The 19373-nt window shown below is 49.2% G+C and overlaps 1 protein-coding gene across 1 annotated transcript in view; it reads right to left on the bottom strand.

Moving 5' to 3' along the window:
* LOC143277125 (pumilio homolog 1-like) overlaps positions 1 to 19373 on the bottom strand; it is a 77494-nt gene that overhangs the window by 11600 nt on the left and 46521 nt on the right. The window contains exons 13-19 of the mRNA XM_076581863.1: positions 17801 to 17920; positions 16956 to 17096; positions 9749 to 9928; positions 6120 to 6249; positions 3729 to 3863; positions 2510 to 2768; positions 42 to 179 (exon numbers count right to left, since the gene is read on the bottom strand). Coding sequence (XP_076437978.1) covers positions 42 to 179; positions 2510 to 2768; positions 3729 to 3863; positions 6120 to 6249; positions 9749 to 9928; positions 16956 to 17096; positions 17801 to 17920 — 1103 coding nt within the window. The remainder of the gene's footprint in view (positions 1 to 41; positions 180 to 2509; positions 2769 to 3728; positions 3864 to 6119; positions 6250 to 9748; positions 9929 to 16955; positions 17097 to 17800; positions 17921 to 19373) is intronic.

The following is a 19373-nucleotide window of genomic DNA, read 5'->3' as shown; positions in this document are numbered from 1 at the left end:
AGCCAGCGAGGAGAGAGAGCGAGCGAGGAGACAGGACTCACATTTCCCTTGAAGGCATCCAGGATGAACTGGAGGAAGGCGGGGTCGACACACTCGATACACTTCTGTACGACGTGATTCCCGTTCTGGTCCTTGACACATTTCAGTACATGGCCCTCCAGCTCCTTCACCACCTCCACCTGTACAAACATCACATTAATATTCATCACCACCTCCACCTGTACACACATCACATTGATATTCATCACCACCTCCACCTGTACACACATCACATTGATATTCATCACCACCTCCACCTGTACACACAACACACTGACATTCATCACCACCTCCACCTGTACACACATCACATTGACATTCATCACCACCTCCACCTGTACACACATCACATTGATATTCATCACCACCTCCACCTGTACACACATCACATTGACATTCATCACACATCACATTGACATTTATCGCACAACACATTGACATTCATCACCACCTCCACCTGTACACACAACACATTGACATTCATCACCACCTCCACCTGTACACACATCACACTGACATTCATCACCACCTCCACCTGTACACACATCACATTGACATTCATCACCACCTCCACCTGTACACACATCACACTGATGTTCATCACCACCTCCACCTGTACACACATCACACTGATATTCATCACCACCTCCACCTGTACACACATCACATTAATATTCATCACCACCTCCACCTGTACACACATCACACTGATATTCATCACCACCTCCACCTGTACACACAACACATTGACATTCATCACCACCTCCACCTGTACACACATCACACTGACATTCATCACCACCTCCACCTGTACACACATCACACTGACATTCATCACCACCTCCACCTGTACACACATCACACTGATATTCATCACCACCTCCACCTGTACATACATCACATTTATATTCATCACCACCTCCACCTGTACACACATCACATTTATATTCATCACCACCTCCACCTGTACACACATCACATTGATATTCATCACCACCTCCACCTGTACACACATCACATTGATATTCATCACCACCTCCACCTGTACACACATCACATTGACATTCATCACCACCTCCACACATCACACTGACATTCATCACCACCTCCACCTGTACACACCACACATTGACATTCATCACCACTTCCACCTGTACACACATCACATTGACATTCATCACCACCTCCACCTGTACACACCACACATTGACATTCATCACCACCTCCACCTGTACACACATCACATTGATATTCATCACCACCTCCACCTGTACACACATCACATTGATATTCATCATACATCATAGTACATGGCCCTCCAACTCCTTCACCACCTCCACTTGTACACAACACATTGATATTCATCACACATCACATTGATATTCATCACACAATCACAGACATTCACCACACAACCAGAGATATTCGTCACACACATCACATTGATATTCATCACACATCACACTGATATTCATCACACAATCACATAGACATTCACCACACAACCAGAGATATTCGTCACACACATCACATTGACATTAATTCACACAACACATTGATATTCATCACACTGATATTCATCACACAACACATTGATATTCATCACACAACACATTGACATTCACCACACAACCAGAGATATTCGTCACACACATCACACTGACATTCATCACACAACACATTGATATTCATCACACATCACATTGATATTCATCACACATCACATTGATATTCATCACACAATCACATAGACATTCACCACACAACCAGAGATATTCGTCACACACATCACATTGACATTAATTCACACAATCACATAGGCGTTCATCACACAACCACATAGATATTCACCACACAACCATATTCATCACACAACCACACAGATATTCATCACACATCTGTGGAGTGATGGCCTAGAGGTAACGTGTCCGCCTTGGAAGCGAGAGAATCTGAGTGCACTGGTTCGAATCACGGCTCAGCCGCCGACATTTTCTCCCCCTCCACTAGACCTTGAGAGTGGTGGTCTGGATGCTAGTCATTCGGATGAGACGATAAACCGAGGTCCCGTGTGCAGCATGCATTTAGCGCACGTAAAAGAACCCACGGCAACAAAAGGGTTGTTCCTGGCCAAATTCTGTAGAAAAATCCACTTCGATAGGAAAAACAAAACTACACGCAGGAAAAAAAAAAAAAGGGTGTGGTGCTGTAGTGTAGCGACGCACTCTCCCTGGGGAGAGCAGCCCGAATTTCACACAGAGAAATCTGATGTGATAAAAAGAAATACAAATACATAGATATTCAAACAACAAAAACAAACAAAAAACCCCCACAAACAACCCAACCCCCACACAGACCTGCATCTCAATGTATTTATTCCTAACAAAGCTGGTTTTCTTTCCACAGGTCTGCTTCAAGAAGTTTCCAGTATAAACATTCAAATCACACTGACACAGAAAACCACCCCTCCTACCTGCATCTCAGCAGGAATGGACTCCAGTGCTTTCTGGATGACACGACAGCCGTACATCTGCAAGGCCAAGGGCAACACATGACCCCTGACCCTCTGCGCTAACGTCTGTTTCTGCTCCGGGGTGCCATACTCAAAGAACTTCTGGATAACGTAGTTCCCAAAGACGTCTGTCATCAGGCTGTAGGCCGAGTTGAGGATCTCTGTGAAGACCATGGCTTTCTCCTGAGGTGTGGCTCGCTCCAGTTTCTGTTGGATGAACCTGGCAACAACAATATAATAATGATAACAACAACAACCTGGCAACAACAATATAATAATGATAACAACAACCTGGCAACAACAATATAATAATGATAACAATAACCTGGCAACAACAATATAATAATGATAACAATAACCTGACAACAACAATATAATAATGATAATAATAACAACAGTTGATCTCTGTGAAGACCATGGCTTTCTCCTGAGGTGTTGCTCGCTCCAGTTTCTGTTGGATGAACCTGGCAATAACAATATAATAATGATAATAATAACAATAACCTGGCAGAAACAACAATAATAATGATAGTAACAACAACAGTTGAGGATCTCTGTGAAGACCATGGCTTTCTCCTGAGGTGTTGCACGCTCCTGTTTCTGTTGAATGAACTTGGCAACAACAATATAATAATGATAATAACAACAACAACAGTTGAGGATCTCTGTGAAGACCATGGCTTTCTCCTGAGGTGTTGCTCACTCCAGTTTCTGTTGAATGAACCTGGCAACAACAATATAATAATGATAATAACAACAACAACAGTTGAGGATCTCTGTGAAGACCATGGCTTTCTCCTGAGGTGTTGCTCACTCCAGTTTCTGTTGAATGAACCTGGCAACAACAATATAATAATGATAATAACAATAACCTGGAAGAAACAACAATAAATAATAATGATAACAACAACAACAACAGTTGAGGATCTCTGTGAAGACCATGGCTTTCTCCTGTGGAGTGGCTCGCTCCAGTTTCTGTTGAATGAACCTGGAAACAATAATGATAATAATAAGGCACAAATAATGATAATGATAACAACAACAACAGTTGATCTCTGTGAAGACCATGGCTTTCTCCTGGGGTGTGGCTATCTCTGGTTTTTGGGACCACCTAGAATTTGGGCAGCATAGTCCCCGACGACTACTAAGGTTTTTAACTGCACTGATCCAACCCCCTCACCTGGACCCGTGCTGGTCCTGGGAGAACTCCACCACGTGCTGAAACAGGTCCTTCAGCTGCAGGTTGGGGATGCGGTTGTTCCGGAAATCCTCCAGCAACCGACTGCGACCCGTCACCTCTTTGGACATGCTGGCACTAGAACACACACACCTTCCACTTACTTTTCTTCGTCTTGTGCTGAGAGATGCACTAGAACACACACACACCTTCCACTTACTTTTCTTCGTCTTGTGCTGAGAGATGCACTAGAACACACACACACCTTCCACTTACTTTTCTTCTTCTTGTGCTGAGAGATGCACTAGAACACACACACACCTTCCACTTACTTTTCTTCTTCTTGTGCTGAGAGATGCACTAGAACACACACACACCTTCCACTTACTTTTCTTCTTCTTGTGCTGAGAGATGCACTAGAACACACACACACCTTCCACTTACTTTTCTTCGTCTTGTGCTGAGAGATGCACTAGAACACACACACCTTCCACTTACTTTTCTTCTTGTGCTGAGAGATGCACTAGAACACACACACCTTCCACTTACTTTTCTTCTTGTGCTGAGAGATGCACTAGAACACACACACACCTTCCACTTGCTTTCCTTCTTCTTGTGCTGAGAGATGCACTAGAACACACACACACCTTCCACTTACTTTTCTTCTTCTTGTGCTGAGAGATGCACTAGAACACACACACACCTTCCACTTACTTTTCTTCGTCTTGTGCTGAGAGATGCACTAGAACACACACACACCTTCCACTTACTTTTCTTCTTCTTGTGCTGAGAGATGCACTAGAACACACACACCTTCCACTTACTTTTCTTCTTCTTGTGCTGAGAGATGCACTAGAACACACACACACCTTCCACTTACTTTTCTTCGTCTTGTGCTGAGAGATGCACTAGAACACACACACACCTTCCACTTACTTTTCTTCGTCTTGTGCTGAGAGATGCACTAGAACACACACACACCTTCCACTTACTTTTCTTCGTCTTGTGCTGAGAGATGCACTAGAACACACACACACCTTCCACTTACTTTTCTTCTTCTTGTGCTGAGAGATGCACTAGAACACACACACACCTTCCACTTACTTTTCTTCGTCTTGTGCTGAGAGATGCACTAGAACACACACACACCTTCCACTTACTTTTCTTCGTCTTGTGCTGAGAGATGCACTAGAACACACACACACCTTCCACTTACTTTTCTTCTTCTTGTGCTGAGAGATGCACTAGAACACACACACCTTCCACTTACTTTTCTTCTTCTTGTGCTGAGAGATGCACTAGAACACACACACACCTTCCACTTACTTTTCTTCGTCTTGTGCTGAGAGATGCACTAGAACACACACACACCTTCCACTTACTTTTCTTCGTCTTGTGCTGAGAGATGCACTAGAACACACACACACCTTCCACTTACTTTTCTTCTTCTTGTGCTGAGAGATGCACCAGCACACACACACACCTTCCACTTACTTTTCTTCGTCTTGTGCTGAGAGATGCACTAGAACACACACACCTTCCACTTACTTTTCTTCGTCTTGTGCTGAGAGATGCACTAGAACACACACACACCTTCCACTTACTTTTCTTCGTCTTGTGCTGAGAGATGCACTAGAACACACACACACCTTCCACTTACTTTTCTTCTTCTTGTGCTGAGAGATGCACTAGAACACACACACACCTTCCACTTACTTTTCTTCTTCTTGTGCTGAGAGATGCACTAGAACACACACACACCTTCCACTTACTTTTCTTCTTCTTGTGCTGAGAGATGCACTAGAACACACACACACCTTCCACTTACTTTTCTTCGTCTTGTGCTGAGAGATGCACTAAAACCACACACCCATTCAAACACCACCACCTTTCTTGTTGTGTTATATGACACATGATTAGTTAGGGGTTTTCCTCCCACTCTGTAAAACCTACATGCTAATAAATGGAACAAAGATGACACTGGGTCCAAACTGGTTTACAATTTCAAAATTCCACGACTTTTCCAAAACTTTTCCATGACATTTTCACAAATTTCCACGTTGTTCCTAGCTTGCTCAGAGTACTGATCTACACTTTGATGCAAACATTTCATTTTGTCTTCCACTTGTCCCCCCCCCCTGAATGAACCAGTGTATGCCCAATGAGAACTGGCTGAATTGTACGACATGTATGAACAGACCTCACTAAACTGTACCGAGCATGATCACAGATTGCTCAACACTCAATCTGATCACAGCTTGCTCAACACTCAATCTGATCACAGCTTGCTCAACTTTCTACACTGAACCTCAACAGGGCTTACACATTTCACCAAACCCAAGCCCAGGTGACAACCCCCCCCCCCCCCCCCTCTCCTAGGAAGTGGCTGTTTACCTGCGAGGAGCCATTCTTGTGGGGAAGATGCTGTTCGGGGGGAAGAATCCGTTGGGAGAGATCAGGTTGCCGCGGTACTTGGCTTCTGCCCCTGGTGCCGCTGAGTAGGGCCGACCTGTGCCACAGGCGTCTGGACACACACACCATGAGGCTGTCACTGTGTGTACCATCATGTACCTCTCTCACACCATGAGGCTGTCACTGTGTGTACCATCATGTACCTCTCACACCATGAGGCTGTCACTGTGTGTACCATCATGTACCTCTCACACCATGAGGCTGTCACTGTGTGTACCATCACGTATCTCTCTCTCACCATCACCATGTCACTGTGTGTACCATCACATATCTCTCTCTCACCATCGCCATGTCACTGTGTGTACCATCACGTATCTCTCTCTCACCATCACCATGTCACTGTGTGTACCATCACATACCTCTCTCACACCATCACCATGCTGTGTGTACCATCACATACCTCTCTCTCACACCATCACCATGTCACTGTGTGTACCATCACATACCTCTCTCACACCATCACCACACTGTGTGTACCATCACATACCTCTCTCACACCATCACCACGCTGTGTGTACCATCACATACCTCTCTCACACCATCACCATGCTGTGTGTACCATCACATACCTCTCTCACACCATCACCATGCTGTGTGTACCATCACATACCTCTCTCACACCATCACCATGTCACTGTGTGTACCATCACATACCTCTCTCACACCATCACCATGCTGTGTGTACCATCACATACCTCTCTCTCACCATCACCATGTCTGTGTGTACCATCACATACCTCTCTCACACCATCACCATGTCACTGTGTGTACCATCACATACCTCTCTCTCACACCATCACCATGCCTGTGTGTACCATCACATACCTCTCTCTCACACCATCACCATGTCACTGTGTGTACCATCACATACCTCTCTCACACCATCACCATGTCACTGTGTGTACCATCACATACCTCTCTCACACACCATCACCATGTCACTGTGTGTACCATCACATACCTCTCTCACACACCATCACCATGTCCTGTGTGTACCATCACATACCTCTCTCACACACCATCACCATGTCACTGTGTGTACCATCACATACCTCTCTCACACACCATCACCATGTCACTGTGTGTACCATCACATACCTCTCTCACACACCATCACCATGTCACTGTGTGTACCATCACATACCTCTCTCACACCATCACCATGTCACTGTGTGTACCATCACATACCTCTCTCACACACCATCACCATGTCACTGTGTGTACCATCACATACCTCTCACACCATCACCATGTCACTGTGTGTACCATCACATACCTCTCTCTCACACCATCACCATGCTGTGTGTACCATCACATACCTCTCTCTCACACCATCACCATGTCACTGTGTGTACCATCACATACCTCTCTCTCACACCATCACCATGCTGTGTGTACCATCACATACCTCTCTCTCACACCATCACCATGTCACTGTGTGTACCATCACATACCTCTCTCTCACACCATCACCATGTCACTGTGTGTACCATCACATACCTCTCTCTCACACCATCACCATGTCACTGTGTGTACCATCACATACCTCTCTCACACCATCACCATGTCACTGTGTGTACCATCACACACCTCTCTCACACCATCACCATGTCACTGTGTGTACCATCACACACCTCTCTCACACCATCACCATGTCACTGTGTGTACCATCACATACCTCTCTCTCACACCATCACCATGCTGTGTGTACCATCACATACCTCTCTCACACCATCACCATGCTGTGTGTACCATCACATACCTCTCTCACACCATCACCATGTCACTGTGTGTACCATCACATACCTCTCTCACACCATCACCATGCTGTGTGTACCATCACATACCTCTCTCACACCATCACCATGTCACTGTGTGTACCATCACATACCTCTCTCACACCATCACCATGTCACTGTGTGTACCATCACATACCTCTCTCTCACACCATCACCATGCTGTGTGTACCATCACATACCTCTCTCACACCATCACCATGTCACTGTGTGTACCATCACATGCCTCTCTCACACCATCACCATGCATGTCACTGTGTGTACCATCACATACCTCTCTCTCACACCATCACCATGCTGTGTGTACCATCACATACCTCTCTCACACCATCACCATGTCACTGTGTGTACCATCACATACCTCTCTCACACCATCACCATGTCACTGTGTGTACCATCACATACCTCTCTCACACCATCACCATGCTGTGTGTACCATCACATACCTCTCTCACACACCATCACCATGTCACTGTGTGTACCATCACATACCTCTCTCTCACACCATCACCATGCTGTGTGTACCATCACATACCTCTCTCACACACCATCACCATGCTGTCATGAATATCCAATTGCTTTTAAGATGTCCATGCTGTTATCTTGTGTGAGTGAGAGACCAAGAGGAGGAGTTTGTATTATACTCCATGTTTGGTGTTTACATATACTTACCATGTCAAACTGATGCAAACTAGGCCTATGGTTTGCTCTGTTTGGCCAAATTTCGCGCGGCTAACAGTGAAAAGACGCCCCTCTTAGTCTGGCCCGCTCTTAGCCAATCAAACACCTCTAACAGCTATAAGCGCTGAATCTTTCCGTGTCAGTTTATAGAAGTTTGTATTCAAAGCATTTTCAACAAGAGCAAATGTTTTAGAATTGTTATCGATGCCCACTGTCAAGCCACAAACACAGGACTCACCGATGGACACATTCACACACAAGGACTGTCATACAGAAACACATGACTCCATGACAGACACAAACAGGACTCACTGACACATTAACACACCAGGACTGTCAGACACACACAGGACTCCATGACAGACACAAACAGGACTCACTGACACACATTAACACACCAGGACTATCAGACACACACAGGACTCCATGACAGACACAAACAGGACTCACTGACACACATTAACACACCAGGACTATCAGACACACACAGGACTCCATGACAGACACAACAGGACTCACTGACACATACACCAGGACTCACAAACAGGACTCCATGACAGACACAAACAGGACTCACTGACACACATTAACACACCAGGACTATCAGACACACACAGGACTCCATGACAGACACAAACAGGACTCACTGACACACATTAACACACCAGGACTATCAGACACACACAGGACTCCATGACAGACACACACAGGACTCCATGACAGACACAAACAGGACTCCATGACAGACACAAACAGGACTCACTGACACACATTAACACACCAGGACTATCAGACACACACAGGACTCCATGACAGACACACACAGGACTCCATGACACACAGAACTCACTGACACACACACTCTAGGACTGTCAGACACACACAGGACTCCATGACAGACACACACAGGACTGACAGACACAAAGGATACACTGACACACACGACAGAGGACTCACTGATGGAGACAGTTGACAACCCTGACAGGGTGGGGGGCGGAGTCATGGAGGGGCCAGAGGGCATCATACTGACACACAGTGTGACACACACGACAGACAGACAGACAGAGGACTCACTGATGGAGACGGTAGAGGACGACCCTGACAGGGTGGGGGGCGGAGTCATGGAGGGGCCAGAGGGCACCATACTGCCAGGTCCTGCAGGGGACGGCGCCATGTTGCCCAGGGCGCTGCCATAGTAACTGCCCATTGTGTTCAGCTGAGGTCGCTTCACCTCAAATGACTCGCGACGCTGGCCTGAAAGGGAACACAGTATTATCTATAGTCTGTATGTGGAAAGAAACGTAGTATCTAAGCAAAAGGACATTTTTTCCCTAAAAGGAGGAGTTTGTATTATACTCCATGTTTGGTGTTTACATATACTTACCATGTCAAACTGATGCAAACTAGGCCTATGGTTTGCTCTGTTTGGCCAAATTTCGCGCGGCTAACAGTGAAAAGACGCCCCTCTTAGTCTGGCCCGCTCTTAGCCAATCAAACGCCTCTAACAGCTATAAGCGCTGAATCATTCCGTGGCCATGAATGAAAATGCCCCATGAGAACCACGGCGGAGACGCGGGGACGGACGGGCGGGCATTCGAGTTTGACATGGTAAGTATATGTAAACACCAAACATGGAGTATAATACAAACTCCTCCTTTTGGTGTCATATACTGTACCATGTCAAACTGATGCAGAATTTAAAGCAAATGGAGGAGGGCAACGCCTACTGGTTCGTATGGGGAGCCCTTGAAACTGAGACGGCAGTGTTAGCCGCGACAAAGGAAATCCCCTTGGAACCGTCAGCCCTGGTCATACGGAAATCCCGGAGGTAGAAGTTGATGAAGGGATTCTCCGACCGCCAGAAGGCTGCCTCCAAGACATGCTGCAGTGGTACCGAGTGCTGGAAAGCAGCCGAAGTAGCTATGGCCCGCACTTCGTGTGTTCTGGGATTAAGACAGCTGAGATCCTTGTGTGCATGAGAGTAGGCTCTACGAATGACTTGGGAAACCCAGCGGGAAATGGTGCCTGCAGCGATATCTTTCTTGTAATTCTCATTGAGGGAGATGAGAAGGCGCCTCTGAGAAGAACGCCTATGGCGAGACCTATTGCAATAGTATTTGAGGCACCGAACGGGGCAGAGATGCCTATCTTCATCATCTTGTGCCAGAATATCCGAAAAAGGTCTGACCCTCAGAGAGGGGGAAGGGACCTCGGGGTCTTGGTTCTTAGCCAGAAACTCTGGAAGGAAACGAAGAGTGATGGAACCATCTCTGTGGAATGCTAGATCTTGTGGCAGACCACTAAGACCATGAATCTCACTTCTACGACGGCCCGTGGCCAGCAACAGAAGGAAAGTGGTCTTGAGAGTGAGCAGGTCAAAAGGAATAGTCCCCAATGGCTCAAAGGGCTGTTTTCGAATGAAATCCAGCACCAGGAACAAGTCCCAGAGGGGCACTCTTCTGGGATTCCTAGCTTCCTTCAGAGAGGCGCCCCTAGCCACTTCTCTGAGCAGGAAATCAGCTTCAAAAGCGGGACCACCTAGCTGTTTGATAGTGGTACAAATAGACCTGTACCCTCTCACAGAACTAGCAGACAGGTTGAGAACCGAGGAGCAGTGAGCCAAAAAGTTGGCCAGCTGCATGCTCGTAGGGTTAGTAGGGGGAATGTTCTGAGCTGTACACCAACTCAGCCATTTCTTCCATCGAAAGTCATACAAAGTCTCTGTTCCCTCCCTCCTGGCTTTGGAGACTATGGAGAGGAGGTCGGAGGAGGCACCCCCCTTGGTCAGCGCGGCGGACACAGAGGCTGACCGAGGGGTGGAAGACTTCAATGGTGATGCTGACAGATCCGCCCGCACAGCAGCCACGCGTGCAGGTGGAGGATCTGAGGATTGGAGTGAGGAATGCCCGAACGAGGCTGCCTCAGCAGATGAGGTTTGGTTTCCAGTTCCAGTGGTGGAACATGTGTCAGGGACTGAAGGACCGGAAACCAGGGCTGGGCTGGCCATTTCGGCGCAATGAGGATCATCTGCGGGCGTTCCAACCTGGCTTTCCGTATCACCTTGGACAGGATTGGAAAGGGAGGAAACGCGTAGGCAATCAGACTGCTCCAGTCTAGAGAGAGAGCGTCCACTGCCCATGCTTCTGGGTCGGCGACTGGAGAGACGTAAGTGGGAAGTCTCTTGCTGAACCTTGTCGCAAAGAGGTCCACCATCGGCCGGAACCACTGTTCCCACACTCCTTGCAGGGTGTCCTTGTCCAGGGTCCACTCTGTGTGTATGACACTCTTGGACCTGCTGAGAGCATCTGCCAAAATGTTGTCTTTCCCTGCTATGTGTCTCGCTGAAAGTGCAATGCCCCTGCTGTGGCACCAACGGAGGAGAGCCTCGGTCCGCAGAGAGAGGTCTGCCGAGTGCGCTCCGCCCCCTTTGTTCACGTAACAAGTGACTGTTGTGTTGTCCGTGAACAAGCGAATGGTCTTGCCTTTGGCCTCCGCTATGAAGTGCTGGAGAGCCCTGCGAACTGCCTCCAGTTCCAGAACATTGATGTGGCATAGGCGCTCCTCCGGGGACCAAGTCCCTGCTGCCTGGAGTGAGTCCATGTGGGCTCCCCAGCCCATGGAGGAGGCGTCTGTGAATAGTGCCACCTGAAGAGTAGGTGGGGCTATGGGCACCCCCTGTGTCAGAAGAGGGGTGGTTAACCACTCTGATGTCACCTCGAGGAACCACTCGCCCAGACATATCCGGGTATCCCATGGCTGAGTGCTCTGGGACCACCGTAGCCCGAGTGCCCTCTGAAGAGGGCGCTTGAGAACCCTGCCCAGAGGGATGAGAGGTGCCATGGACTCCATCATGCCCAGGAGGGAAGAAAGTGTCCGCGCCGTTGCTTGGGAGGAATGGCGCAAGTGGTTGAGGAGGCCTGCCAGACGGTCCCACCGATCTGGCGTCGGAGAGACTATCATGGACCGCGTGTCGAATCTCATCCCTAAGAAGTCGAAGGACTGGCTCGGGGACAGATCGCATTTCTCCTGGTTCGTGATGAAGCCCAGTTGGGAGCACAGGTCTAGAAGTCTGGCTGTATGACTCTGGCACAGAGCCTGTGACTGGGCCAGAATAAGCCAGTCGTCCAGGTACACACAGAGCCGAATGGACTCCGACCGGACGATTGACACCAATTCCCGCACCACCTTGGTAAACAGGAAAGGGGCAAGGGACAGACCAAATGGGAGGGCAGAGAACTGGAACACTCTGTCCCTCCACACGAACCTCAGGTACCGGCGGGATGCCGGGTGGATGAGGATATGGAAATAAGCATCTTTCAGATCGATGGACGTCGCCCAATCTCCCTGTTGCATGGTCTCCCGAATCTGTGCCTGTGTGTCCATCTTGAATTTCATCTTGGGGAGGAATCTGTTGAGGGGGGACAAGTCCAGGACTGGTCTCCACCCTCCGGAGACTTTTGGAATCACGAACAACCGGCCGTAAAAACCGGGGCCCGGGTCCGAGAGTTGAGATATCGCCCCTATGAGGAGTAGGTGCGATATCTCTTTCTCTAAGACGCTCTCCTGCTCCATCGAGCTGGGCACATAAGGAGGAGGAGTGGATCTTAGAGGGGGGCGGTCCCCCACCCAAGGGAGCATGTACCCCGACTCTAGCACCGACACAATCCAGTCGTTGAGTCCCAGAGCACGCCACTGATGCGCGTGCCGGGACAAGTTTCCTACTTGGAGGGGCTGAACGACTGGCGGTGCTGAATCGGGGCCCAGTCATTGGGGGTGCTGCCTTCTGGCCTTGGGCATGGCCGGACGGCTTGGACGGCCATGAGGTGGTTTGTTCCTCTGCCGCTGATTCTGAGCACGCCGCTTTGGCTTAGGAGGCGAGGTATATGGAGGAGCCCTGGTGGCGGGTCTCTTCAAAGGCATAGAACCCTGGCGCCCCTGGGAGGATTGGGCTAAATATGAGGCCACCTCCCGGTTTGTCTCTGCCCTGTGGCTGACAAAATGCGGCGCATACTGGCCGAAGAGGGAGTGCTGCTGTGCTGGGATGGACCGCAGAGCAGCCCTCTCCTCTACTGGAATGTTAGAGAGGCGGAGAACAGCATCCCGCCGCGCTAGCACCGTATTGAAGTGAAGGCTGGTAGCTGCGTCTGCAGCTGCCGTGAGACCAGACGCTACTCGATTGCCAAAAGTGTTTAACCTCGGGTCTGAGAAGAGGCCAGGCAGGCCAGAGGAAGGAGACTCCGTGTCCTGCTGAACTGGACGTCGTTCCCACAGCTCATTGGCTCTGTGGAGGAACGCGTCAAAGAAGGTATAAGCCGTGGACACCTCGAGGAGGCAGCGGCGGGCCAGTTTGTCCCACTCTGCAAATGTCTTAAAGGGAAGAGTAGCTGAGGTGGGGAAGGTGGTGCGCTGTGAGACCAACATCCTGTCCTGCGCGGAGGGCTCTGCTTCCCTGTAGGCAGGGTGGTCCTGTGTGTACCAGGACCACACTCCTCCCTTGGAGGGATCTTTAAGGAACTTGCCTGGGGCAAAAGTGCCCGGGGCAGAGAGTGACTCCCTGCCTGGAGGAGGGATGGAAGCAGCACCCCTGACAGTGCGGGCTGGCTTATTAAGCCACTCCTGAGCCATTTCTGGCACTCTGAGTCGCCTTGTGGTTCTGGAGTTAGAGTCACCTGACCGTAGGAGGGTTAAGGGTGACAAAGTTGCCTGAGGGACTGATTCAGCATGTGTGACCCTATTGGGGAGGGTCAGTTCGAGCTCGGCAAAGTCCGAGTTTGGTTCAGGCTGGTCCCTAGGGAGGCGTGGGCTCCATTTGTCGCACTGGGATGGGGGCGAAGAGTGCTCATCTGCTTGTTCGTCCTCATCCGAAGACAGGGGCTGTCCTTCTTGTTCACAGTCCATCCCCTGTTGGGTGCCATCCCAAGTGGATGTACCCACGGGGGCGTCCTGTGGGCTGTGGTCAGCCCAGCGAGATGAGCTGGGGCGATCCCGAGCAGGGACCCTGGTCTCCTCTGTTATGTCCTTGACACCTGAAGAGGGTGGGCAGTGTGTGGACCGTAGGTCCAACCATGCTTGGGATGGTGGGTGCCACACCTTCTCAGAGAGAGCGTCCCTGGACGCCAGAGGGACCCACGAGTGCTGTGAGGGGACGAACACCCACTCATCTCCTTTTAGGACTGAGGGCTGGGTAGGTGGGACCAGCAGGCTCCCACGGGCTGAGCGGGGTCCCTCAGCTGCCGTCGGTCCTGAAAAGGAAGCCGTAGTGACCGTGGCGGTCACCTGCGTGCTGACAGAGGACCTATTCGAGGCTGTAGTGTTAACACTGGTCGAGGAGCTCGACCTGCCCAACGAAGAGTCAATCCCTCTTGTCGGGGCTGTGTGTGTCACTCTGTGGTCTGTGCTGGGTTGGGTCCGGTGGGGAGCGGACCAGGGGTTAGTCCCTGGTCCTCCCGGGAACCCAGCATGCACCATAGGTGCACCCCAGTACGGGTAGAATGGGGGATACCACCCGTGGGCACCAGCCATCCCGTGACCCCAGCCCCAAGGGTCACTGGTGCCTTGACCTCGTTGAAGGGAAAAGCCTGGCCAAGTCGGAGGGAGGTCAGGTCCGACTTGGGTGTCAGACAGGCCGAAAGGCCGGCGGTCTGACTGCCCGGAACCGCCTGACACGCGCGGGACTCCCCCAGCAGGGGAGACCGGCCGGATAGCGGGGAGACCTGCAGAGCAGGTTGCCACGCGCCCAGAATCCCCTCCCGTGGGGAGACTGGGGTGGCTTGGCCCGGGGTGGGCTAAGTGGAGGTCCCCCCCCCCCGGAACCAACTGTTTTTCTCCCCCAGGAGGAGGTGGGGGAGGGGGGTCGACCGAGAAGGGAGGAGGGGAAATAGCACTGGGGCCCCTGAGGGCCGTCTCCGTGTGGGGACCCGGGTAACGGCGGGGGGCGGCCTCCCCTTGGGAGTCCGCACCCAGCCGCGAGTTCCCACCACCAAGAGAGGACGTGCTACTCCCCCTTCCACCCGCCTCGCGCTGGGACACTTCAGGAGGTGACGCTCGAATCCCTTACCCCCCGGTCCCCTTCATGACCGTTTTATCGGGACGAGCGTCCCCTCCGCGATCAGCGTCTGCAGACGCATCGCCGCGGTCCCTATCGGGAGAAATCATGAGCTCCGGGCCTGGGAGAGTCTCTTGGCGAGTATCTCTGCCAGCATCATGATCCCTGCCTTCGTAGGATGGCAAACGAGGCATGGTACCGCGCGTAAGCACCCAGCGAACAATACGATCCCCAACAGAGAAAGGAAAGACAGGATCGACTCAGAGGTAGAAAAATACGAAGAAATCGAGGGGGCCGAGTCGAAACGAGTACACAGAATGTAAGCACAATACACATGCAAGCCGCATACAACAAAATAAGGCCAAATGAAAACGCTTAATAGCCAAAAAAAGCGTTAGACGAGACAGAGCGAAAACCTGACAAGATGGCGTGGAGAGCCTTGGCCAAAGGGATGATTCAGCGCTTATAGCTGTTAGAGGCGTTTGATTGGCTAAGAGCGGGCCAGACTAAGAGGGGCGTCTTTTCACTGTTAGCCGCGCGAAATTTGGCCAAACAGAGCAAACCATAGGCCTAGTTTGCATCAGTTTGACATGGTACAGTATATGACACCAAAATTACGTTTATCTAACACACTTACCGTGACCCACTAGTGCAGACTCTGGAGTCCAATTCCTGTCCTGTGCAAACTAATACCCGCCTATGCAAAGAAAACGAAAGTAGCTATGGCTGATAACCTCCCGGAAGAAGCTGACCTCCCCTCTGTATCCCTTAGCTTCCTCTTTTGACATCCAAGCAAAACCAGTAACATCACATGATAAATAAATGTCTGCCATGCGCAGCTGAGCGACTGTGTACACATGAGACGTGACGATTCAGTCCTCCATGAAATCAACAAAAATAATATGCAACAAAATGTTTGCACTGTGCTGCCTAGCCACTGCTGTGTCTTGCTGTGTACAAACACACACACACACACAGAGGATGTGATGATTCAGTCCATCACATCAGAATTAAAACAACAAAAATATACCAAGTCAATTGTTTGACCTGTATAGCAAAGCAACTTCTGTGCCTTGCTGTGTACACACACACACAGAGGATGTAGTGATTCTGCTCTTCAAACAAACAAAAAACACTTGATTCGAAACGTTTGCCCTGTACAGCTTACTGAGTGCTGTGCCTGGCAGCACACGCACACACACACACACACAGGGGATACAACCCCCCTTCACCCACCGATGGTGCCAGGAGCACTGGTGTTGAGCTGCCCCAGACCCGAGTTGCCAAAGCCGTTCTGCAGACCAAGGTTGGCAGTGATGGGGGGGAAGACACTGGGGGTGACTGTGGTGTAGCTCAGGGTGCTTGTCGGGGAGAACCCTGAAGGTGACAACACGCACCGTCAGTCGTCATGACAACACAACATGAAAACACACACCATCAGTCATCATGACAACACAACATGAAAACACACACCGTCAGTCATCATGACAACACACCTCGAGTCGTCTTAACACACACCACACCTTGAATCGTCATGGCAACACACACCTTGAATCGTCATGGCAACACACACCTCGAGTCGTGACGACAACACACTCACCTTGAGTCATCATGACAACACACACCACCACACCTTGTATTGTCAGCTATTTGTTTAATATGGGCACACTCCCTCACACTGTGACACATACACACACCATTACACACAGCGACACATATACACACACAGTGACACCCAAACTATAACACACAGTGACACCCACACTGTGACACCCACACTGTGACACACAATGACATACACACACAAAGACACCCACCCACACTACAACACATAGTGACACACACCCACACCCACACTGTGACACCCACAAACACTATAACACACACTGACACATACACACACAGTGACACCCAAACTATAACACACAGTGACACATACAAACACAGTGACACCCACACTGTGACACACACACTATAACACACAGTGACATACACAAAGACACCCACCCACACTGTAACACACAGTGACACATACCCACACCATGACACACAAACCCAGACTGTGACACACACACACTGACCTAGTGTGGAGTTGGTGACGGAGGAGTTGGCCGAGTTGGACATGACGGGAGGAGTGCCTATCTGCTGGGTCTGTGTCGTCAAAAGCCGCAAAGGACTCTGGGCCATGCTACTGGCGCCTCCTACAGGAAGCCACAGTCAGCCGACATTAGCTTTCCCAACACGCAACATCACCAAACTCACTTTCGTCATCACAGCAACGTCCAATTCTTTAGAAAATGTCAATGCTATCTATTTGCAAAATGTCTACAACAAAATCGTATCTGATGTTCTAATAACAGCCAGGCTGGGCACAACCACATCTCTGGGATGATAGAACAAACTGAAATCATGAAATACATCATTGAAATCTACTCTTCATGTGATCTGCTAAAACAAAAAAATAATAAATACAAACAAAAAACAAAAACAAAAAGTTAAAAACAACTCTTCATGTGCTCTGCGGAAAATAAGAGAAAATCAAAAGTGTTACAGCAACATCAAAAAAACAATATTCAGCGTAAACTGAATAGGTTCAAATCAAAACATAATAGACAGGTTCAAATTAAAATATAATAGAAACATCAGCAACAAACTTCTGAGCACATTACAAACCTGAAAATAATAACAGACTACAATGAGCAAAACGACATCTGGAGGTTAAAATCCTTCACGTTTCTTTCCAAAACGAATGGAATAAAAGAAATTATTCAAATAATACAAATCACCTACCCTTGACGAATCTGTTTCTTTCATCTTCACACACAGCTGTTATCTTCAAACATTCTCAACCATACACACTGACACAAATCCTAACATCATCTCCAATGTCCTCACACAGTAGCAGTAATGTGTGTTCTGGTGGTAACATGACAAGGTAGAGACTGTACTGGTGGTAACACAACGACTTAGAGACAGTGTGCTGGTGGTAACACGATGACTTAGAGACAGTGTGCTGGTGGTAACACGACGACTTAGACAGCGTGCTGGTGGTAACACGACGACTTCGTGTGCTGGTGGTAAACACAATGACTTAGAGACAGTGTGCTGGTGGTAACACAATGACTTAGAGACAGTGTACTGGTGCTAACACAAGGACTTGACTTAGAGACAGTGTGCTGGTGGTAACACAACGACTCAGAGACAGTGTACTGGTGGTAACACAATGACTTAGAGACAGTGTGCTGGTGGTAACACAAGGTAGAGACAGTGTGTTGGTGGTAACACAACGACTTAGAGACAGTGTACTGGTGGTAACACAATGACTCAGAGACAGTGTGCTGGTGGTAACACAAGGTAGAGACAGTGTACTGGTGGTAACACAACAACTTAGAGACAGTGTGCTGGTGGTAACACAACAACTTAGAGACAGTGTGCTGGTGGTAACACAACAACTTAGAGACAGTGTGCTGGTGGTAACACAATGACTTAGAGGCAGTGTACTGGTGGTAACACAACGACTTAGAGACAGTGTGCTGGTGGTAACACAATGACTTAGAGACAGTGTGCTGGTGATAACACAATGAGTTAAGAGACAGTATGCTGGTGGTAACACAATGACTTAGAGACAGTGTGCTGGTGGTAACACAATGACTT

This window comes from Babylonia areolata, chromosome 33 (genome assembly GCF_041734735.1).
Source record: "Babylonia areolata isolate BAREFJ2019XMU chromosome 33, ASM4173473v1, whole genome shotgun sequence".
Lineage (NCBI taxonomy): Eukaryota > Metazoa > Mollusca > Gastropoda > Neogastropoda > Buccinidae > Babylonia > Babylonia areolata.
Note: the sequence above shows the minus strand (reverse complement) of the source record. Positions and strands in the feature narration are given on the sequence as shown.